The sequence below is a fragment of the Pezoporus wallicus genome, unplaced genomic scaffold (assembly GCF_028554395.1).
Source record: "Pezoporus wallicus isolate ANWC-B61680 ecotype Strahan unplaced genomic scaffold, APGP_CSIRO_Pwel_v1 contig_7011, whole genome shotgun sequence".
Lineage (NCBI taxonomy): Eukaryota > Metazoa > Chordata > Aves > Psittaciformes > Psittacidae > Pezoporus > Pezoporus wallicus.
In genome coordinates, this window is record NW_026638234.1 from 1,932,280 (window position 1) to 1,955,307 (window position 23,028).

Consider the following 23,028-nt stretch of genomic DNA (forward strand, 5'->3'; position numbering starts at 1 on the left):
AACTGTCTCACTGCAGGTGCAAAGATTAATGCTTCTCGTGAGTGTTAGGAGGCAGGAATAAGGAGATCTTTCCTGGGGACTTGTTCCTTACAGTTTCCTGCTGGGGAGAGTAAAGTACAATTTCTTTTTTATTAGACTGCTGTTTTTATCTGGAGGGAAGAAGCTGTCACAGAAACCTGCACATACCTACAATGATTCAGAAAAGCATACTGGGGTGGATATAATACACACTGAGCACTAACACTGACTTAAATAAAACAACAAAACAAAAGCGACTATAAATGTAGTTCCTGGTGCAATTATTCACTCACTGAAACAGTCCAGGTTGTACTACATCCTCCCATTCTCAAAGATTTATTTCAATTTGGGGTGGGAAAGGTGATGACGTTAATATAGCCATCTGTCTGCTGGCAATTTAGTGTTCCCTTTCATATTCTGCCTTTTAAGTCTCTTTGGCAGAGCATAGCTGCTGGTGTAGCAGCTTAAGCCCTTTGAACAGCTCAGGGTCCATGCTATTCCCAGAAAGCAATATCTCACTCAGGATGCATCAGTGGCTGCATTTTGTCCAGAGCTCCTCGTGTCCCACCAGCAGCAACATGCACCACTCCCTGGCAGGAGCTTCTGCAAATGTTCAGTAGACACTCGCACCAGGCTGTGCTTAAGTTACATCACTGTTGCTGGAGATGCTGCGTGAATGAGCCTGACCAGCCAAACCGCCGCCATGGGCCTGGCTTCCTTCTCCACAAAACACAACAGATGAGTTGTCAGGGTCATCCTCAGCATCATTGTGCAGCACCTCTAGACCAGGCATGTTCGGGTTCTTCAAATACTGGGAAAAGCCAGAAACAACAGTTTAGGTATATAAGCCACTTAACAGATGCATTACAAGACAGAGCAGATACCACCAACTTGCTGCAGACCAGAATTCACAGCGGCAGCTGTTCCATTCCGGATTTCCTTGAAACTACACTGAACAAGGAGAAAGTTAAAAATACCTTATTTCTGTGGGAGGAAAAAGAAAATCAATCATGAAAACATCCACTGAAGCTGACTTAAAGCCACCTGCATTTCCTATTTTTCAGTAATTTTTGGCTAATACTGTTTTCCTGTCAGTTTAAGCAAAATCCTACTAGTTAAGAAAAAGCCACAGAAGAAAACACTATTATACTGCTGGGGACACATCTTCCAACAGCAGGAATCTAGCAACTGACAGCTTGTCTAAAGCACTGATGTAGCAAAGGAAAGCCAAAATTCTGGTTTGTTCAGTGCCAGGCAAGTCAGATCTACATACTACTACCAGCAACCTCTAGTGACATGCTTCTCTTGTATCTACTTTCTGCTTTGACTTGCCTTCTGTTCCTCCCAAATTAAGTCCTCAGCTTTACAAGGAACACATAAAGAAAGGAACATTAGAAAGAGGCCAGAGGAAACGCTTTCTGTTGCTCCTGCCACCCCCACCTATTCTTCTTATCTCTAAGCTGATGATGTGTTTTACAGGGAATTGGAGCCATCTTCAGGTACTGAACCAAAAACCACACCTGCCATTGAACATTTTATTCCCTGATTTAAAAATAAAACAAATGTCTGGAACACCTTCGTGTTGTTGAAAGACAGGCATAGCTTGTAGTTTTACTCAAAAGCTTGTTCTGTACTGTAGGAGGTGTCATAATCTGGCTGAGATGGGATGGCAGCTCAAGTCACATCAGTTGTGGGACAGTATTAACCTTAGTTTCAATTAAGGTACCACCCTCTCTGTAATCACAGCTAATGGCTAAGGAGCAACAGGCTGGCTTTTCAGGTGTTAAACCCAAACATTTTATATGGGAACCTCGAATACATCCACTTCAGCAAATTCAAGACATAAATGAACCTCAAAAGTTGGTTCTGCTCTGTGAAGGCATTTCTGCAGTAGAACTCCTCCCCACAGCTAAGATCCTTCTGTAAAAGAAGGAAGCATGTGATCTTTCTGAACATCTCAAGGAGTACGTATGAAACTGGCTTTAAGCAGTCTCCTACATTTAAAGAGGAGAAGCCCCAGGCTGGTTGATCCCTTCTAAAAATACCCATTATAAAAAATCCTGTGTATTTTCCAGATGACTACAATTACTCCAGAACACAGGATGACAGACTCTGTTCTTGTGAGTCCTCTGCGTAAGATGCTGAACTGTTTAAATACGCAGTACATGGATTTTTTTTCCTCCTATGTGAACTAGGCTCTGCTTGATATGTGCTACAGGTGCCTCCACTGAGCCTCATCAAATGGTAGCTGAGGTAGCAGGAAGAGAGACAATGATTCACTCCAGGGTCTGCAAGAAGTCTGGGTTCATTCACCCACACATCTATAATAATCTGGAAACAGAGCTCCATAATCACAGAATTACCATAGTACAAGGGACTACTCTGACAGGCAGATCTCTACAAAGAACTGACCTAGAGACCGGCAAACAAATACAGGCTTTTAAAAACATGGAATTTATGCTAAACAAGGACTTGGAAATTGGGAACTTGGCTTAAAGACTACTTTCTGTTTAAACACTAAAAAGAGGAAGATGAACAGGACTGAAACAATACTGGCTAGTGCAGAAATGTGTGAGCTACAAGGAGGAAAAAGTCCCAGGATGACCTTTTCATCCAAGTATTGATAAACCTACAGAGGAAAGAACAAAGCCCAAGAAGGTCCCCAAAGTAGTCCTCAGCCTTCAAGGCAGTCCCTGCTCTTAAAGCCATCAATGTTTGCTTTTCCATATTTGATTTTTAATGAGACCCAGGTCCCAAGTATGTGTTCTGCAACACACAACAGCTTTTTGCTTCCAGTAAGCAACTGTTTCAGGCTTGATGACTTAGATAAGCAAGGAAAGGGGCAGACAAGGGGTAGTTAAGGAACAGAGAATCTTACTCTGGTTTCATAACAGGATTAGAGTAGCATTTGTATCTTAGTACAAACTGTTACTTTTCTTATGATCCCCCATTTTATTCCTCTTCTACTCAACTATTTCTTTTTCTATGCACTAAGTAAGTCAACTGTTTACATCTGTTTCCATTACACAACATACAGCTTTGTTCATATTCACTCCAAGAGCATTGCAGTCTTTTACAGGGGAGAGAAATAAAACATTTTCACATACCTCTTCAAAGTGTGGTGGGATTTGTAAAGGTGGCTGAGACCAATATTTAAGTTTTTTGTGGTATCTCCACAGTAATAACAAACCAACTGCTACCAGATTTACAGAAACTAACACCAACAGAAACGTTAGTACAATATATACAGCTCTGCTTGCCTCTGAAAAAGAGAAAAACCAAAACAAATATACATATGGCAGGTTCATATTTATACAAATGTAAAAGAATACACAGCAAGCTGAAATTTACTATACTTGGTAATCAAAGTGTGTATATATATATATATATAAAGTACGTATATGTGTTCAGAAGTAGCTTGTTTAGTGATTCCATGTGGCAGTCACCAGCACAGCCTAAGGCAAGCTCCTGCTTGACACACCAGCAGGGCAAAGGCAGAGCTAGAGGAATCACTGGCAGTCAGAGAGCAGGCAGGGAGCACAATCAGTCCTTCCACCCTCAAGCTGTCAGCAAGGGCCATTATTGCCAGAGGTTTCTCTTTCCAAACATGCACCTCTTTTCAAGCCAAGGGAGCATCAGAAACTCCAAAATTGCAGCTCTGGGGCTCGTGATCAAGTAAGTACGTGATCAATATTACTCAGGAGGTCAGCTCCTGTGGGGCTTCAGAAACTGCATCTACACGTACTCCAGCGCCTTCAAAAGCATTCTAAAGATGGGCTGTGCTGGCACTGGTGGTCACACAGAGGGAGTCAAGAGAGGAGCAAGCTTCATTATCTTGTATGTGCACTCTCCCTCTCACTTATCTCCCACAAAAACATGGCACTCAACATGTTGTCAGAGAAGAAAGCAGGTCCAAGGGGAGATGAATGTTCCTGTCCTGCAGCAGGCAGTGGCCGAGGGAGAGGATTTGCAAGAGCAACACCATCTCCTTCATCAATGGCTTCCCCTGAAGACCAAGTATTTGTATTTTCTTTCCTTGCATATTTGTAGCGAGTAATACCCACAGCAGTATTTACAAAGGAGAAGCACATGGGGATGAGTACAATGAAGACTCTTAATTACCGACTGAAAAATTCCTCATTCTTTTGCCATTAATGACAACTGTGAACTACTATCAGTGGTGCTGTCTTAGCACTCCTGACAAATCACAGAAACACAGACTGGTTTGGGTTGGAAGGGACATTAAAGCTCATCCAGTTCCAACCCCCTGCCATGGGCAGGGACACCTTCCACTAGCCCAGGTTGCTCAAAGCCCCATCCAGCCTGACCTTGAACACTGCCAGGGATGAGGCAGCCACAGCTTCTCTGGGCAACCTGTGCCAGTGCCTCACCACCCTCACAGGGAAGAACTTCTTCATAATATCTAAATATACCCTTGGTATATACCCGGGTATGTAACACAAGATAAGACTAACAGTTACATGAGCTAAGGCTCATGTTACACTCATCCCAATACATAGAAAAATGTAACAAAGTTCTATTTATACCACTGATTGTAGTTCTGTAACACTCTGGGACACTTTGCAGTCCAAGTAACTGGAATTCTGGATATGCCAACAATTCTACTTGAATTCTAAAACAGTAAAGTGTCAATTCCTTTAGATTTCTGATTTTGAATAGTGTATTGCTCATCTTTGTCTCCTGTTAAAAAGACAAAAAAAGAAGTGTTACTGTAAACACTAGACCCGTCTTCAACACAAATCCCCTCCCGTATTTAATTTGCTCATTCAAAAAGCGCAGATTTTGTTTTTCAGACTTCAGCTTTCCCGAACAAGAGAAGCCATGGAATATATTCCAAATTCCCTACTCGAATGCAATGCAAAATTTTTTTTTATTTTTTTTCCAATTAAGTGAAGCTCAGCCATTTGAAACCATCTGTGACAGCACGAACAGCAGAGGCATGAGAATGGATGCACAGTCTCATTTTAACCACCATGTGCTGCTGGATGCTTTGATACACCTTCAGTAACAGCTCAGGCAGCAAGCACAATATAGGAAAGCAGAAGGAAAAAACAAGCCATGAGAAGTGCCCCTCCACCACCAGAGGAGACTGACGGAGGTGTAAGTCAGTGAAGAGCTTCCATCCCCTCAGCTCCTTCTACTGAAGGGGAAAACAGCTGATGGCCAGTGCAAAACCTCCAGTCTCTACATGGCCAGCCAGCATAGTCTTTTGGTTATTTTTAACCTGTGAGGGGCTAGGAGAAGGGCCTCGGGGAGGCCCACAGAAGCATACAAGAGTAACCTCTTGTCTGAATCTCAAACATGAAAGTATTTTAGGTGTGTCAGAAAAATACACATTAGTGCAAGAGAGGAAGGAAGTGGAGGCATTTTTCAGCCTGAAACAAAGGGCTTTTTAAAAGAAATTATTTTTTTCTGCTTCTGTTTTTTAACACTTGACTTGAGAATGACATTATTGTGAATCTTCTTTCTTTCATTTTTATTTTTATTTAAATATAACTTAATTCCTCCCCTGCAATGCCGGCCTGTCGAGAACACAATTATCAGGGCCACAGACAGCAGTGTAAGTACACAACGAGACCAACACCTCTAAGTCTCAATATGAACAGCTCATCCCAGCTGCCCCAGCATGTTTCTAGTAACTCTGCCTTTCTCTGCCCTAGGAGTGGGTGACATCAGGCCAAAGCAGCCTGTTACTAAAGCTGCCAGCACAAACAAGCCCAGCACAGGAAAGGAGGAAGGATACTTCAGAGTTCTTCCAAATTGCCCAAGCAACCTTCGGAATCTTAAAGCCACCTTTGATAATGTGCAGATCCTCTCCCTTGATGTGCAATGTAATTTAACCTTTGTTTCACACAGAGGAAAAGAAGATGGTTTTGAAATTCTGTAAGGCATGCAGTACTTGTGCCAAGACCAAATTCACTTTTTTTTCAAAACGCCAAATGGTGACATTCACCACTAGGGGAAAAATAATGAGTTTTCTTCCTCCATTTCTGCTGTTTGCCAAGAGACACTGACTCACACCTCTTACCCACAACGGCATTATGAGCAAAGTAAATTAGAGAGAAGTCTTACTTTTTTAATAGAACTTGTTGCATTCTCCCAGTAGGATACATGATACTGAAGAGAGTATCCTGCTTCAGTTCCGAACGGGGGCGTGACACTAATGAGAAGTGAGTCAGAGCTTACAGTCACACTGTTCACTTCAGGAGGCCCTATAGTAGCTGCACATAAAGAAAGAGCAGTGAAACTCTGGCATGCAGAACAGCTTCATGTACTGTCTCCAATCTTACTTTGATACTCTCAGCAAACATGCTAAATATGGGGAATACAACATTTTCTCATCTACTTCATGCATTTATGGTATCTACTTTATTACAAATCTAAGGAAAAAGACTTGAAAGCGTAAGTGAAACGAGACAATTAAAAAGTTTCCTGTTACCTTTCCCTGGAAATTCAGTAAATACTCACTAGAATGTATCTGCATTTATCTGCAGTTAATGGTGATACCATTTTGTTCCCCTTTCTTTTTCCCTTCAACTAGCCTGCCACATACTCTATATTCACTAAAAACCACACTGGTCAATAGATTGGAAAAGGAGTAACTAGTTTCCCACTCCTTGCTTTGATGTCTCCATCTGCCCTATAGGTTAAAGATGATAATTTTCTTTAGTCAAGTACTCTGAGGTCTAAACCATGAAAAATATTACATAAAGTACTGTCAGTCCTAATACCAGAGACCTGTGTGATCACAGGTCATATATGGTCACTAGTCATCTAGCTGTTGTATCTTGGCTTCTTTCAGCAGTTAAGCTTACCAGCATTTCTAAAGCACTCCTGGATCTCTAAACAACCCCACTCATGTAAATATTAGAGTAGTTAACAGCTGCTTGAATACTAGAGAGGGGTAACTATTAAAGTAAAAATCAATCCTTGCATGCAACCATTACTCACTGTACCTCAAAACTCCCAGCACAACCTGCTCTGTCCTCTGTCGCTTTAGAGAGAATTGCCCCCAGGATCTTTTTATTGGTAGAGAAATTTCAGTTTCTTTCTACTTCCTGTTGCTGTATAACTGCAAATGCCTTGTGTGTCCTTGCAAATTCCTAAAGCTCCCCTCTCAAGTGGGACTGAACCAAACATTAAAGGAAGAGAACAGCCTGACTGAGCAGCCAATGGTCTCAGTGCCTAGGAACTGATCTCCAGGGCAGTCACACAGGAATGATCACATAATGTTCCTCCTGCTCCCCACCAAGGAACAGACACATAAATGTCTTTCCCACACCAAGCCTCTTCTTTGTCTTGCATTCCCATGAGCCCAGAGCTCTTGTAACCTCAAAGGATCCCACTCCTGAACAATCGCGTACCACAAGGATGGTATAGATACATCGGTTGTAGACTTCAATGCAGGATTCAGGCAATTCCTCAGCCTTGCACTCTTTACTGCTAGAGAAATTCCAAGATTTAGAACAGAAGTCACCAGGGAAAGCATCACACTCTGCAGCATGGACTACCACTGCTCCTCACAAGATACGGGAGAACTTGAACTAAAGAGTTAATAAATCTATTCCTCTGCTTCATTATTACCTCAGAGGTGTTTTTAAACTCTGAAATTTACTTTCTTCTAATCCTGTAACCAATCACAGCAAGGCAAAGAGCAGACCTTATAAAGAACAACAATATGCTTGCTCACACATTTAACAGGATTTAACGTGCACCCTTAACCCTTCTACACAGTAGTCAGGACAGTTTATATTTCTTAGAAAAGGGATCTGTTCAACAGAAACAGGTAGTTTGTACTCAGACCACAACAAATCAAGGGAGTGTATGTGTGCGTGTGGCAGTGCTAAGTGGGAAAATAAGGAAACAGAAAACTCTTAACACAGTAATGTTGTAGCTCTTAACAAGGCTCAACCACCGAAGGAATCTCATCTGTTTCTCTTTTGATACTTATTGAAAAAGGGCACTGCTAACCCCACTTCAGAGGAACTGAGTGTTATCAGTTTCCTACTAACACACCAAGGCCTTGCTGTCTTCGTTCACTGAACACCTACAGTCCTCTCACTTGGCTTTTGTACATAATAGAGTCAGAAAGTCTACAACAAACAACAGGTTTGGTTTTTTTTTTCCCAAAGAGATCTCTGAGAGAGAGAGACTGAAACCATAAGCAGGACTTACTGTTTCTCTCTGCCACAAAGGGATCTGTTTCCACCCAGTCAGAAGTCACTTGCCCCAGCTCAGCCCTCACGCGCAAAACAAGAGTCCAGCGCCGCTCCTTAAGTGACCAGGGGAGACTGCATTCAGTGTGGGTGATCCGGGTGCAGTTCATCTCATCCCACTTGTTGAAGGCCCCTCTGCAATGCAAAACAAAGGACAAATAAAGCACCAGCAGAACTGCGCAACAATCTAAAATACAATCCCTTCCACTAAGACAATTTTTGGGATGAAAGAACGTGTTACAAAACTATCACTTTCATGCCATCTGAATTCCCCAGCCCTTTCAGCACCTGCACCTCCTCAGGATCTGGAGAAAATTAAAATTAGCAAGAGAGAATTTGGTAAGGCTAAAATTCCACAGGAAACTATGCAACGTTTCTAGGTGCACTTCAGGTCTTCAATCTTCTCAGTTCAGTGGACGTATCACAGGCTAAGAGATTGCCAGGCTTCAGATTCTGCTTTCAGGTATACATAAAAGCACGTGTAATAGACATCTTTTATTTCTGTGTTTGTTCATTTCTAGGTGGGTTTTGTTCGGTTGGTTTTGTTTGTTTGTTTTAACTAATTGTGACTGGATTAGTACAAAATCAGTTTGGTTGTTTTCAGAACTATTTACTTACGTTTTATAATTGACTGTGTATAACACCAAGCCTCTACCCACTTCAACAGGAGACCACTTCAGCAAGCTATGAAAGTTATAGGAATAAATCATCACATCCTTTGGTGCTGGTAAACGGGGAGAAGATTCTAAAGTAAGAAGAGGAATAAAACCAGTTATTGAAACATTCAAGTACACTGTAGCTAGCATTTGATATCTAAATTCCTTCACCATATATTATATTTTAATTGCTTTGCAGGCAAACCATTCTTCCTCCTTCCATTTCTAGCTGCACATGTACCAACACATTTAAGTCCCCACTATCCATAAAACACTGAAATGCAACTTACTACTTTTATTTATTTCATACAGAAGATAGTACTGAAAGTCCAGTACAAAAAAATAAACCCCATTACAAAAGCTCATCTATTTAAATTGCCCACATCTTACATTTTACTGTGTTAACTTCTCGGAACACGTTTTTCCTGCCCACCTGTCTCCTGCTAACTTGTTTGAAAACACGGAGGTTGCTTCACTGAAATCTTCCAAGAAAGGGGGTAGGGAACCCTTCTCAAGCCATTCACAAGCACCATTCCACTTGCAAAGCCTCAAGTTTCATCTGTTTTGAAACAGATTTCACAATGTAAAAAAAGAACAGAAACCTGTTAGAGGCATGCATTCCACTAGTAGCAATGTCCATCCAAATTTGGTCATGCTATGAACTCCTGGGGGTGAAAAAGGACTGCAGTCATGCTTAAGCTGCTTTTCAGGAGGCAAGCAACACAGAAGTGGAGAGCAAAAGGTTGCGTCTCTGCTGACCCAAGCAGGGTAGAGAAGGAAGCTGTCTACTGGGACTGGAGGGCCGCCAAAGGCCAGGCACCAAGCACGCAGCAGAGGGGTAGGAAAAACAAGGGAGGGGAGGGAAAGAGGAAGAAAAGGTTGGATGGATGAATGGCAGCTGAGCAAAAGGCAGAGAACCAAAGGCTGGAGAAACAGGGCGAGAGGGTGAAGTAAAGAAAGCCAGATGAGAGGTGGGGGAGCAGCTGGAGGGAGGTGTTAGTAAACAGGGCAAAACAGCAGGCTGAAGAACTATAAAACACTGAAAGACATGGAGATCAACAGTAAGGAACTGGGACAGCCAAAAGCAAGAGACTATGATTACCACCAGTAGGCTAAGGTGAGGAAGGCAGGAAAATCCAATCATCTAATGCCTTCAAAACCAAAACAGCCTCACACTTGTAACCACAGCCTTGCAGTGGCTCAGGTGGGAAGGGCCTCTGGGAGCTCTCTAGTCCAAGCCCCTGCCACAAATAGAGCCAGCATTAAAACTGGCTCCTCAGCGCTTTCTCCAGGCAAGTCTTGAACCTCCAAGGACAGAGCCTGCATGGCCTTGCTGGGCAATGGCTTCACTGCCTGCCTGTCCTAAAAGGGAGAAAGGTTTTCCTTCTATACTTGACTCATATATGCCTATGTAGCGGGTCCCCTTATGCCACTAAACATACGGGGTCAACAGATCTTAAGCTCAAAGACAACCATGACATGATATCCCACATTGTAAGATTTCATTTTTTGTTCTTAAGACAATAATCTCCAAAAATATGGTTGTTTTTTTTTTTCACATAAATAAGATCAGATGATGAAGCACTTCAGCTAAATTCTGTCCCCAGCCTTCTTTGGGAACATGGGGATAACGTTAAAAAGTTTTTTCTTTTTGATTTCTACACCTGTTTTGTTACACAGCACTAGACAGCACACTGATGCTGATGGTGCCATCTTTGGGAAGAGACACCATGCCAGGCTCTTAACAACCTCCATGTACAGGAAAGAGATGACACAAATCTTCATGAAGTTTCCTTAAACCCTAAGTCCATTTACAAAATAACAAGGTTAAGATCTCAAAGTTTTAATTACGCATGTTACTAATTCCTTAGCCTCTTAGCCACTACTTTTAAGTAGTGCTCTTAAGTAAACACACATTGCTGTAGGCTACAGATGGATCACTGAGCACTGCAAACCTGTTTGAGTTTCCTTATACCTATAAAGGCAACCTAATTATTAATCTCCTGCATATGTTCTTCATTTAAGGAAAGTTTTCACTTTCCAGACACCAGATTCTTTCTTGCACTCTTACCACTGGTCTGGCATGTGGCAAGGTATCTCACACCATCAGTAATCTGATAGAAACTGATTTTACAAACACCAAGAAAGCTGTCAGAACGAAACACAAGCAATGGCTTTGGGTTTCTCCCCTCGGAAAAAAAAAAGGGGGGGGGGGGGGGGAATAATAAAAAGCAATGAAGAACGAGGGCAGCTGGTCCATGTTCCCCTCAATTAGGACTTCACACTGATTACTCTGCTTTAGATTAGCATTCAAAACCAGAACATTTCCCCTACCAGCTTCAAAAACACTGACAGTTATCAAATATACGGCTCTGCAGTTGGATATCAAGATGCGTGCCACAAGGCACTTACTACTGCACTGAAGAGCTGGGTTTGTAGAGCACCAAGGGAACCCATCTGTATTTCAGTTAGACATCTCAACTTGACAAGGGAAGTTACTGAAATTGCTGAAATCATGCACTGTACTCTGTAATGACCTTCAGCTTGTGTGAGCCAAAGCAACAAAATACACACTTCAGAAAAAAAAGCACTTACATATGAAAGTATCCTCAAAAAACAGAGCCACCTCAGCCAGGGCAAGGCAGAAATATCCTATCCTTCCTTCCCCTCTGGAAGGTGGTCTCCCTGAGCCAGTTCTTTTAAAGCATCTCCCAAACAACACTCAGATTGTTTTTTTCCTGATGCAGAGACTTCCTGTCTCTTCAAACCACAAGTCAAAGCTTTCACACAGCAGAGTGTGAAGCCACAAGTTACAGTAAGTGAAAGCAGCTCAGCTTGGCCTAGCTATCAGTTTCACAGCACCCATTCCTGCTCCTGGATAATTTCTGATTCCTTCCCTCGCATCAGCCTGAGAATACATCATTTTGCTGTCAAAAAAAGAAGTCAATAGGGGGGTAAAATGGGTGGGGGGGGTGTGTGTTAATGGACTTTTGTCCTTCTCTGGTACTAAACTGGCTTCTCATATAGTCAGACAAGCACCAAAACCTGCAAAATGTCACTAGCAGAAGTGTGTGGCCAGGAGGGGACAGGCAACAATTGCTGGCTATTCCTTTGGCTCAGATTTTGAAGTGTAGCATCACCATTTACACCAGAAGAAACATGGTACACTGTGCCTACAAAAGAGAGAACAGAGGGGGAGGAGGTCCTACACACAAGCCAACACAAGAACAGCTCCGCAGGAAACCCTCCTAGTGCAGCTGGGATGGGACTGGGCAACACTGGGACTGGTCCCCCTGGCTTGCCCCAACCCACCCATGGGCATTAGGACTCCTGAGTCCATCTACAGACTGCAAGCCTGGTAAGTCAGCTGCTCCCAAACAGCCAGGCAGCCGCACAGGACTCACCAGTCACAGGCTGGTCAGCCAGACCTTGATGAACACAACAAAAGGTGACAGCGGACACACTGAACTCATGGAGATACTTGCATGATAGAATAAGGCTCACACTGTACACATACCTCATTCGAGATATGTCACAGCAGCTCTTCTGCACTTGCTGGGATACAGAGTGAAGCCAGGATTATATACTCATCAGCTACAGCTGAGACCCAGCCTGAAGAGCTTTGCTTTCAGGGCCTCCATTATGGCAAAGCATTTACATATAAGTCTAAATCCATTCCTACCCAAACTGTCAATTCACAAAATCAGATAGAGGCGGCTCTAGTTTTTTACTGTGGTTTAACATCTTCATTGATAATCTGGGTGAGGGGATCAAGTGCACCCTCAGTAAGTTTGCAGACAACACCAAGTTGGGCAGGAACATTGATCTGCTGGAGGACACAAAGGCTCTGCAGAGGGATCTGGACAGGCTGCGTCAAGGGGCTGTGGCCAACGGTGTGAGGTCCAACAGGGCAAAATGACAGGTCATGCACTTGGGCCACAACAACCCCATGCAATACTCCAGGCTTGGGGAAGAGTGGCTGGAAAGCTGCTCAGTGGAAAAGGACCCGGGGGTGGGGATTGATGGAGCTGAACATGAGCAGCTTGTGCCCAGGCAGCCAAGAAGGCCAAAGGCATCCTGGCCTGTGCCAGCATAGCACGGCCAGCAGAACTAGGGCAGTGATTGTCCCTCTGTACTGCGCACTGGTGAGGCCGCACCTCAAATTCTGTGTTCAGTTCTGGGCCCCTCACTGCAAGAGAGACACTGAGGTGTTGGAGCAGGCCCAGAAAAGGGCAACAAAGCTGGTGAAGGGTCTGGAGGGTAAGTCTTACAAGAAGCAGCTGAGGGAACTGGGGGTGTTTACTCTGGAGAAGAGAAGGCTCAGGGAGACCTTATTACTCTCTACAACCTGAAAGGAGGACATAGTCAAGCACAGGTCAGTCTTTTCCCTCAAGTAACAAGTGACAAGAGGTAACAGCCTCAAGCTGCACCAAGAGAGGTTTAGACTGGACATCAGGAACAATTTCTTCACAGAGAGGGTGCTCAGGCACTGGAACAGGCTGTCCAGAGAAGTGCTGGAATCACTGCCCCTGTAAACATTCACAGATGCCCTCAGTGCCATGGCTTAGTGGTGGACTTGGCAGTGCTGGGGTAACGGTTGGACTCCATGAACTCAAAGATTTTTTCCAACCAAGCTGGTTCTTTGATTCTACGATTCTAGTACAGTCGACAAATGGGTGGCACACCACAAACTACAACCACATACACATACACCGTACCAACCCCCCCCGCCCCCGGCTGAACTGCACAAGTTTTAGCTGCTCTCTCACAGACCCTCCTGCCCCGTGCCCGGCAGCAGAGCCGGAGGCAACCCACACCACGGCACGTTTCTAGGAGCAACAACCCCGGGCTGGGCAGGAGAAACCCGGACTGGGCAGGAGAAACCCGGACTTGTCCCCCTTCAAAGGTACACGCACAGGAAGGGTGAAACCCGCTGACAGCCCCGCTCTCCCCACTGCTGTCCCCCTGCTGCGCTTCCCGCACCCATTGGACAGGCCCCGGTGTCCCCACCACAGCCGCCTCCAGGGCCGCCCCAGCCCGGGCCCCCTCGCCACAGGCTTCCGCTGACGCCCGGGCCGGAAGCCTGTCGAGGGACAGAAGCACCGAGAAGCGAAGCCCGGGCGGCAGCCCCCAGCCCTGCGCCGCCAGCCGCGACCGCAGCGAGCCCCGCGCCCCGCTGCACCCACCTGCACCTGAGGCCCGCACCGCGCCGAGGAGGAGGAGAAAGGGGAGCAACGCCCGACACGGCATGGCTCGGCTGGCAGCGCCCTCCACCCGGCCCCGCTCGCTGCCAGTGGCTGCTCGCCCGTCTCTGAGGAGCGGGGCCGGCGGCGGGCAGACCACGCGGGGACAACTTCACACCCGCAGCCCGGCGGCTCTGGCTACAGCTGATTACGGGGAGCCGAGCGACCGCTCCCCTCCATCCCAGCTCTGCTCCGCCTCCGCCAAGGGGAGGGTGAAATCCACGACACCCTATGAGAAGGCAGACCCCGCCCTCGGTCCCGCCTGCAGCGTCGCGGGGTCGGGGACCAAGGGGACCAGCGGGCACAGCGGGGGTGGAGAGTTTACGGCCGCGTCGTCGCTTGTGGGGTGGCCCAGGCCTGGCGTGAAGGCGGGTCACGGCCCAGCGCCGGCGGCTGCCCGCGGTCAGCACCGCAGAGGGTTGCGGGTGCGTTTATGGCGTGCTGTCGATGTGAGAAAATGTTGCCATGAAGCGGTTGAAGTTCCCCACCTTTCTTTGGTGCACCTATCGTAAACTGCACCGACCGTGGTTGAGCCTAACCTCATACCTTAAACCGGTGCTAATTATTAGACGGTATTGCGATTAAAACATCTAGAGGTGGTGCCGGGGGGGGGGGGTGGGGGGTGTCAGCATTCCTCCCAGATTATTATTAACAGAGCAGTTGTTTTAAAATAATTCACTAAGCAGAGACCTGTCTTTAAGAGCTTTCAGCAGTGCTTTACTTAAAAGCACGGTAAAGCAGAGGGGTGCCTTCTGAATAGAGCCAGAATGCTCTCTCTTCAACACTTCGGAGAGAAAACGTTTTATTAGCAGCCTTCCAGTGCCTAAAGGCAGCCTACAATAAATCTGGAGAGGGGCTTTTTACAAGAGCTTGTAGGGATACCACAAGGGGAAATGGTTTTAAACTGAAGGAGGAGAGACTTAGATTAGATATAAGGCAGAAACTCTTCCCTATGAGGGTGTTGAGGCACTCTCACAGGTTGCCCAGAGAAGCTGTGGCTGCCTCATCCCTGGCAGTGTTCAAGGCCAGGTTGGACGGGGCTTTGAGCAAGGTGTCGCTGCCTATGGCAGGAGGGTTGAAACTACATGAGCTTTAAGGTCCCTTCCAACCCAAACCATTAAGTGATGATGAGATTCTATGATTAGTACAAGATTGGGCAGAAAGCAGAACTGCGACCAGCAGAACTGCCAACAGAGGAAACCATGAAGAGTTACGGTACTTAAAACATCTTTAATTAATATTAATAAGGGTGATGTTTGGCCACCTCAAGGCTCCCTGGGCAAAGTTTACACCACTGCCATCAGATTTCTGACTAAGGGAAAGCGGGCAAGTACAGCAAGAGTATCTTGTGCTCAGAGCACTAGGTAAGGGCTGGGCAGCTTTGATTTCCAAGCTTGTATGAATCACTTGATTTCGCTGTAGTTCAACTCCTCCTCAGTCGAGAGATTCCTCCTTTCTCTTAGCCCTGTGTGGCCTGCTTTTATCAACTGCAAGCTTTCAGGGCAAAGATCCTCCTTCTGCAAGGAGTTACACTAATAAAGCAGAACAGAATCTCAGTCAAAGCCTTTTAATACTGACACAAATTATAAGTGCTAGAAAGTAGTACAAACAAAGGAGGGGGAAGAAAAAAGCAAATGGTGAAAAACTCACTGATTGGTTGGTTGATTCTCAAAATAAGATGGGCTGGAAAGGGATGTTAGAGATTAAAGTCATTGAGTTATGTTTCGCTCCGCTTAATATGGCTGACCTCTTTCTGAACCCTTCTGGGAAGAGTGACTCAACTATTTCAGTCAAGCAGCACTGTTCTACTGAAACCCTCTGCTCCACGAGCTTCATCTGGGGATTTTCCCAGTGCCAGCTCTGTGCTGAGACAAAGATTCTTTAACTATAATATTTGAAGCCAGTGGAGAAATTTTGGTCATGCACTGTTAACCTGACTGTGGAGCATTTCTGTTGACAGCAAAGCAGGCAGCTGGGAAAGCCACTGGCAGTTTCTAACTGTGAAACTTACATAGCAAAACAGCAGGTCCAGAAGGAATGTTAATTTTGGTGGCATCTCTACTTCATACATTAACAAAATTTTTGATTCACTGAGGAAACTTATTAAAGAGCAACTCAAACCATGACTTCTGAAGCAGGGTTTCCTTCTACGCTTGCACTGAAAGACAAGTATTTAGTGCAATTGTTAGAGAAATCCCATAATAGGTCATGTTTTGTTTTTTCCCTTTGTCAAACCAGACAGGAAAATTTTGCAGTCTTTTGGTTTTGTTTCAGCTGATGTCTCTCTCTCACCTTGAGCTTCTACTGAGTCAAAGAAATTACTCTGTTAACAGTCTAGCAGGCTGCTAGGAGGGAAGTCAGATTGACTGGTTGTGCCTCCATGAAAAAAGGTTAATGAAATATATGGTTTTCACCATCAGTGGATAAGGATGTCTTAAAACTGGTAGCTTAAGGAGAGTCGAAGAGAGAGAGGAGAGAACTGAGAAAAAATAGTGATTTTATGGAGATAAAGATGAGAGAACTGGAGTCAATGTAACATCTGATCCTATTAATCAGCTTCAAAAGAAAAATATATTTATTAACCCAGGAAATCTGTAGAACCTACAGGAGTTCAGAGGTAATTCTGTATGTTGCTTTATTTTCTTTGAGCTTAGGGAGCAAGAAGCAAAGCTAATGTCAAATCAGAAAGTAGGGAACAAATTAGATTTTCTTGATGGTCTTTTTCCCTCACTAAAAATTATCAACATAAAAACATGAAAGGTAGCAAGTGAAGGTAGAAAGAAATACATTTCAAAGGGAAAATGATTCCATCTGCCACTTCAAGCGTCAGGCTCTTAAAATCACCGAGAAATCTTATGTGTATTAAAAAAAGAAAATTCATTGTGCAAACTATTTACTACTCTAAAGTCCGGCCTTGACAGTTATTGTATGTGGATGCTTGGGTTTACCCTTGTAAAACTGAAACCAACTCACCCATAAGAACACAGATAATCAATATCAAGGCAATCATTTTCCTGCAGCCCAATTTCTGGCACATAAACTTGAACAAAAATTGAATCCGTGGAATATAAGAAATTTCTCCAAATATAACATATAGAAAGAGGTGAAATGCATCTATTGTAAGACTTGTGGATGCCTCATATATCAGGTAGTGATCAGCAGGTGAACAACATTGGACCACAGTGGTCTAACAGGGAAATCAACCATCTTCCTTGTGCTCTTCCATTATCCCTCTTCCAGGCATCTCATGTAAAGAGCTACAGCTAACTCAGTTAACAAAAAAAGGAAGCAGATAAAAAAAGAAAAATTCCACCTCCCACCCAATTTGTAAATGACTAAAAATTTTTAACAGTCACTGGAATTCATCTATGGTATTTGCTGATGTTTCGAGTAGTGTGAACTTACAGATGTTCACAAGCTCTTCAAACTCTTTTCTTCCAACTCATGGTGTTTGCTGCTATGATTTTTAATGTTATTCCTGGAAGAGAAATGTAATTGAGTTGTTTGATACTGGCCTAACATGAAAACCATACCGGTCTGTTCAGACACAAAGCCTCTCCCTGCAGATTGTTCTGTGACAGCTCTACTAACCTGTGGGAGAAAGCTGGAATGATCTGGGCCCTCATCTGCAAATTGAGTCCTTTTGGAGGTAGATGGAAGGGTATTTAGGGATGTAAAGCAATTCAGCAAGACATCTTCATTCTCTTCAAAGTTCTGCTCCCTGTGGGACTTTCAGTAACTAGAATGTTCTGGTCCCCAGCACCTGACAGACTAAACCTTCTGCAGCCCTCTTTATTCACAAGAGGTTTGCAGTAATGATGGGAAACATCATTGCATAGCAAATGGTTGAAGACAGCAAGCACTTTACCTTCCTATGGTCTTATTCCCAACCTGCAAAGGCAGAGCTGCTACCATCAAATAGTTCAAAATTAAAAGTGAATGACAAGATTTTTAAAAAAGCTCCTAATATCTTGATATTTGCGATAAAGATTATGTTGTACTTTTGCATTCAGACATCCTGTATACACAACCCTCTGAGTGTATGAGAGAGCAAACAAGTATTTCATCTCACAAATGCATGGGAAGAGATGATTTGGGATGGTGCTAAAGAGCTGATAAACACCTATGTATTCTCTTCCTGTTGTCCCTCAACACAGCCACATAAGTCTTGGTCCTCTGTGCTCCTGTCAGTCGTTCTTTAGCACCCATTCTGTTCTCTCAGGTGCGTTCATGCTCCTCCAGGATCCATTTCTGACACTTCCTCTTGAAAAAGTTGAGAGGAAGAAAAGAGGAAAAGAATCCAAAACTGGGAAAGAGGAGCCAGGAATGCAACTAGGAGAAAAAACATCCATAAATTGCTGCACAGACAGCTGGCATCATGGTGTTTGGGCTGCAGTGATGCCTGTGCTCAGAAGGAAATGCTGGGTAGAACAGACTTCACCCTGGAAAGAGATATGAGCACCCACAGCAGCCAGTAGTGTCTGACCCTGCTCTGGCCCCAGGCAGTGTCAGAAATGCTTGACATGTGGCCCTGCAAACTAAGGTATTCTAAGGACTCTGGCAGCAGGAACCTGATAAGACCCATGGCAAGGTGGCCACGTGGCCACAGGTTTCCCAGGCCAGCATCTTGAGGAGTCTGACTTCTCACCAGCTCTTTCTTGAACCTGATATTCTTCATCATCTCCCATAAATCAGCAGCTCCGGCAGTAAGACAGATGTGCACTAGTTTGGGAAATCATTAGTTCTGTGCCACCACAGAGGGAGGCTCCACTGCTGACTCCGGGGGATTTCCTTAGCATTACACAACAAGATAAATGCTTGATCATGTGAAGTGAGGTTTTAAAGATCAGACCTCTCCTCAGAGAAGAAAGGTTACTTTATTTCTCCCATGCATCTTGAGGTAAGATTATAAAGGGAAAAAGCAAGTTAAGGAAGTTATGTCACACTAGTAAAGACGTTTGCCTTGTGCTAGTTCTTGAATTTTAACTGGAAAGTTGGTGCTGTCATGCTTTGCATTTTGACCTTGTAGCACAGGGAAGTGTTGTTTTTAATCTCAGGGCATATCAGTTAGCAATTAACACCAAGGGAAAAGGTAGGAAATATTTTTATTTGTTTCGTATTCAATACAAATGTATTACAGCAGGAGCTTGGCCCCTCTAAGCTCTCTTCAGGTTGCCTTCTCCCACTCACAGTCACAGCAGCAAGCTGTACTCATATGAGGCTAAGGCTATGCTGTTTGTGCCTGTCAAAAGCAGAGAAGGCAAAGAGATCAGGAAGAAATAAAAGGAAACCCCTCCCTCCCTCAATCTTGTTTGCATATTTGGAATTAGAGCATTATTTAGATTGTTTACTGGTGAACTGAGCAACCAGAACAGGCTTTCCTAGTGGCCAGTGGGTGTGAGCCCATGCAGCGCGTGCATTTTGGCATGCTGCAGTGCTTTAAACCAAAAAGTTTTAGTGATTCATTCACTGATGAAATAAATTCTAGAAAGAGAGAGGAAGTACAGTCAGTTAGTCATGGCATGCCTATTTAGAGCAGTTTACAGAGCAGCAGAAGCAGATATGCTTATGTGGATAGATAAAAACCCCATATCTGCGATAGATAAACTTGTCTTCCAGATCATTATTTCTAAGGCAAGGCATATCTTGATCTCTGAAAATGACCACTAATTTAAGATGCCGGGGCATGTAGTTGATAATTGTAAATAGTTACATTAATAAAAAAAGATCACAGTGACAGAAAAAACCAAGTTCCTCAAATACTGATGTTCAGATGTGTAATTGCTTGGACTGTACAATTTTTGGTGTGGGGATTTTCAAGGCAACAGTGTAGGAGGTTAAAAGAGGTTAATTCCATAAGTCATTCTTCTTTGACAAGCACACCCTAAGGCACATTGCATCATTATTACTATATTATTTCTGGTAAGGGAAGGCTTGCAGCACTGAGAAGTGACTTACAAAAGCACCTCCAGAAAACATGAGTGTTCAAAACCAGTTGCATGTAAATAACATGTCTTTCTCCTTTGAGTTCTTGTCTAACATACATGTTTATATTGTGGGCAAGTACAGGCAGCAACCACACTAAAATGCCTGGGAGAGAATTCCCAGCTTCCTGCCTGAACAAAAGCCAAGCCAGCTGCACAGCCCACTGCACTGTAAAGAGGAGGCTGTATCCCCTCTCTGTCTTGTGGCACTGGCCCGCTGGCCTGGCTGATCTGACACAACTCTTCTTGGGGTTAGTTGAACTGATGCATCCCAGCACCAGGTAGTTACTAGATCCAACACAAGAGAGTGAGGAAGGATTTGGGAGATAAAGGCTTTAGGCTGGGTTAGAAAACAAGCAACACTCATCCAGTCTTGATAGCTCTTCTGTTAGGTCAAATCTCAACCTGCAGGACTGCCTTACCCTTAGAACATTCCTCTTTGATGCCTGAACTAGACCATAATGCTTACTGAAAAGCATGAGTGGAGACCTATGACAGGAGCTGAATCTCATCTATTACTGGAATTTCAGATGGGTGTTGCCAACGCTTAGACTGTATCCGTCTAAACCTTCCAGAATCTCAGTGATGAGGTACAAACTAAGATTCAGGCAAAGAATTTGGCCTTACAAATTGACAGAAGATCTGGAAGCAAAAACAGAGACCTGGCTTTTCACACAGAGCCTTATGAAATCCTGATACCAAAACTATGTGGGCCTATGGGCACCTGCAGAGCCCATTTCTCTCCTGACTTAACCTCATTTGGTGACAGAAGACTTGGGGAGCATTCACATCTTGGCTTTTTTATTACTTATAAGAATCTCCTCCAACAAGAGATGGAACAGGGTCCATGAAAATGAATTAGGCAAGCTGGGTTTGGAAATGGTAATGCTTTAAGTTAGTTTTAGATATCGTAACCAAATGCCATCTATTTGTCCAACAGTATAATCTGCCAAATGTGATTAGACTCTCTAAAGGGAACTAGTGACTAAAGCTGGGAAAACTGTAGTGATCAGTGCCCTTTAGGATCCTCTCAAAAGTTCTTTAGAATCAAGGGTTGCCGTGTAAATATGGCCAAACTATTTTGATGCATTAACAAATATTCTGCTTACATCTCAGAAGCTTCTGTATGAGGAAGTTTTTGCAAAAGAACAGATACACAGCATGGGCAGAAAGTGGTTTTCCTCCTGCAGGGAGGATTCAAGTTCTTAAAAGTTTTCTGGAAAAACTTTGGTTGAACAAAGTGCTTAATTCCAATTATTAGGTATTATTTTCTGCAAATAGTAAGTCCTCAGCACTTAAAAACAGAAATCCGTGCCCGAGAATGTCTCTGAAGGATAACCAGTACGGCAGTTGATCTCTCAGGGAAGCTGAGGACACCAAGGGAACCCAGCTTCCTGCCAAAGATGCATCCAGACCTCTAGTCAATGTAAACAGATTGATCCTATGACTGGAGAAAGGACACTGCTTTATGTATAGGCATTGGCACTCCTTTATGGCCTCTGGTACAGGGACAAGGAACACTACTTGGGCCATTTGCCTTTGATCATGCATGAGCAGACAGAATATCACAGCTGTAGATGGAACACAAAGGACCCAGAACTCTGGTGACCCTCTTCTGCAGTCACTGTGGGCAGAGAAACGATGCAGCAAAGATGAGGTAAATTGTCATTAGAGATCTGGGTTTGGGCAATCCCAACCGCAACTATGGCTGAGTGGAGAATGGATTGAGAGCAGCCTTGAAAAGGACTTGGAGTGGTTTTCAATGAGAAGCTCAAAATGAGTCAGCAGTGCACACTCACAGCCCAGAAAGCCAACTGTGTCCTGGGCTGCATCAGAAGGAGCGTGACCAGCAGGTCAAAGGAGGCGATCCTGCAATCTCTGCTCTGTTCTTGTGAGACCTCACCTACAGTACTGCATTCAGCTCTGGAGTCCCCAACACAAAGAAGGGCATGGACCTGTTGGAGAGAATCCAGAGGAGGCCACAAAGAGGGTACAAGGGCTGTAGCACCTCTGCTATAACAAGAGGCTGTGAAACTTGGGGTTGTTCAGTCTGGAGAAAAGAAGGCTCCAGGGAGATCTTACAGCAGCCTTCCAGTACCTAAAGGCAGCCTACAAGAAATCTGGAGAGGGACTTCTTTCAAGAGCATGTAGGGATACCAATAGGGGAAATGGTTTTAAGCTGAAAGAGGAGAGATTTAGATTAGATATAAGGAAGAAACTCTTTACTATGAGGGTGGTGAGGCACTGGCACAGGTTGCCCAGAGAAGCTCTGGCTGCTCCATCCCTGGCAGTGCTCAAGGCCAGGTTGGACAGGCCTTTGAGCAACCTGGTCTAGTGGAAGGTGTCCCTGCCTGTGGTGATCTTTAAGGTCCCTTCCAACCCAAACCATTCTATGGCTCTATGATCTCATGCTGCTTCTGTGGTAGGTGAGATGTGGTTTTCTGATGAAGAAAACCTGAGGCCACTCCAGGGAGTTAAGAAAGTTTCCTAGCTGTTTATTGGAGAAAGCACCACAGAAACCTTAGTCTTGACTTTACTTGCTACTGTCATCACTTGCATGCTCAGCCTTTAGTTGAAAGGCCAGGCTGGTAATAGCAACATATGCTCCAAGTTCTTTGTCAAAGCAGTAAAGGTAATGGCAGCAGCTCTGCAGGAGAGGAGACCCATTACAAAGAAACATGTCTAAAGGCAAAGTTTCAGAGCAGTATGAAGAGAAAGTGGGGGATCGTCTTACCAGTGAACTGAATAAGCTTTTAGGTCAGCAAGGGCCTTATGAAAAAATAAAGCAGTTTGCTAGGAAGACGTGAAAGGAAATTTGCTATGACTCAGTCAAGAAATTCAGAAGAACTGAGAGGAAGTGCACACTGCTCCTTTTATAAACAGACAGGGC

The 23,028-nt window shown here is 44.3% G+C and overlaps 1 protein-coding gene across 2 annotated transcripts; it reads right to left on the minus strand.

Annotated features, from left to right (window-relative positions):
* Nucleotides 1–349: 349 nt before the first annotated feature.
* Nucleotides 350–14,198, minus strand: IFNGR2 (interferon gamma receptor 2). 2 transcript variants are annotated; one of them, XM_057410136.1, is made up of 7 exons: nt 14,098–14,198; nt 8,874–9,000; nt 8,215–8,390; nt 6,112–6,260; nt 4,566–4,719; nt 3,126–3,280; nt 350–829 (listed from the first exon to the last, which is right to left on the minus strand). In XM_057410136.1, exons 1-7 carry the CDS (start codon nt 14,159–14,161, stop codon nt 659–661), a joined length of 996 nt encoding a protein of 331 aa, XP_057266119.1. In that variant the 5' UTR covers nt 14,162–14,198; the 3' UTR covers nt 350–658. The 2 variants fall into 2 exon arrangements, with proteins under 2 accessions (XP_057266119.1, XP_057266117.1); XM_057410134.1 differs by lacking the exon at nt 14,098–14,198 and having other exon boundaries at nt 8,874–9,154.
* Nucleotides 14,199–23,028: the final 8,830 nt, after the last annotated feature.

Excerpts from the sequence above, each read along its gene's own strand:
- IFNGR2 (XM_057410134.1), bottom strand. The coding sequence starts at position 9,085 with ATGGTGAAGGAATTTAGATATCAAATGCTAGCTACAGTGTACTTGAAT. Across the intron at positions 3,281-4,565 it reads TTACAGAACTACAATCAGTG|AGGCAAGCAGAGCTGTATAT; the intron begins GTATAAATAGAA and ends TCTCTTTTTCAG. Across the intron at positions 830-3,125 it reads TCCCACCACACTTTGAAGAG|TATTTGAAGAACCCGAACAT; the intron begins GTATGTGAAAAT and ends GGCTTTTCCCAG.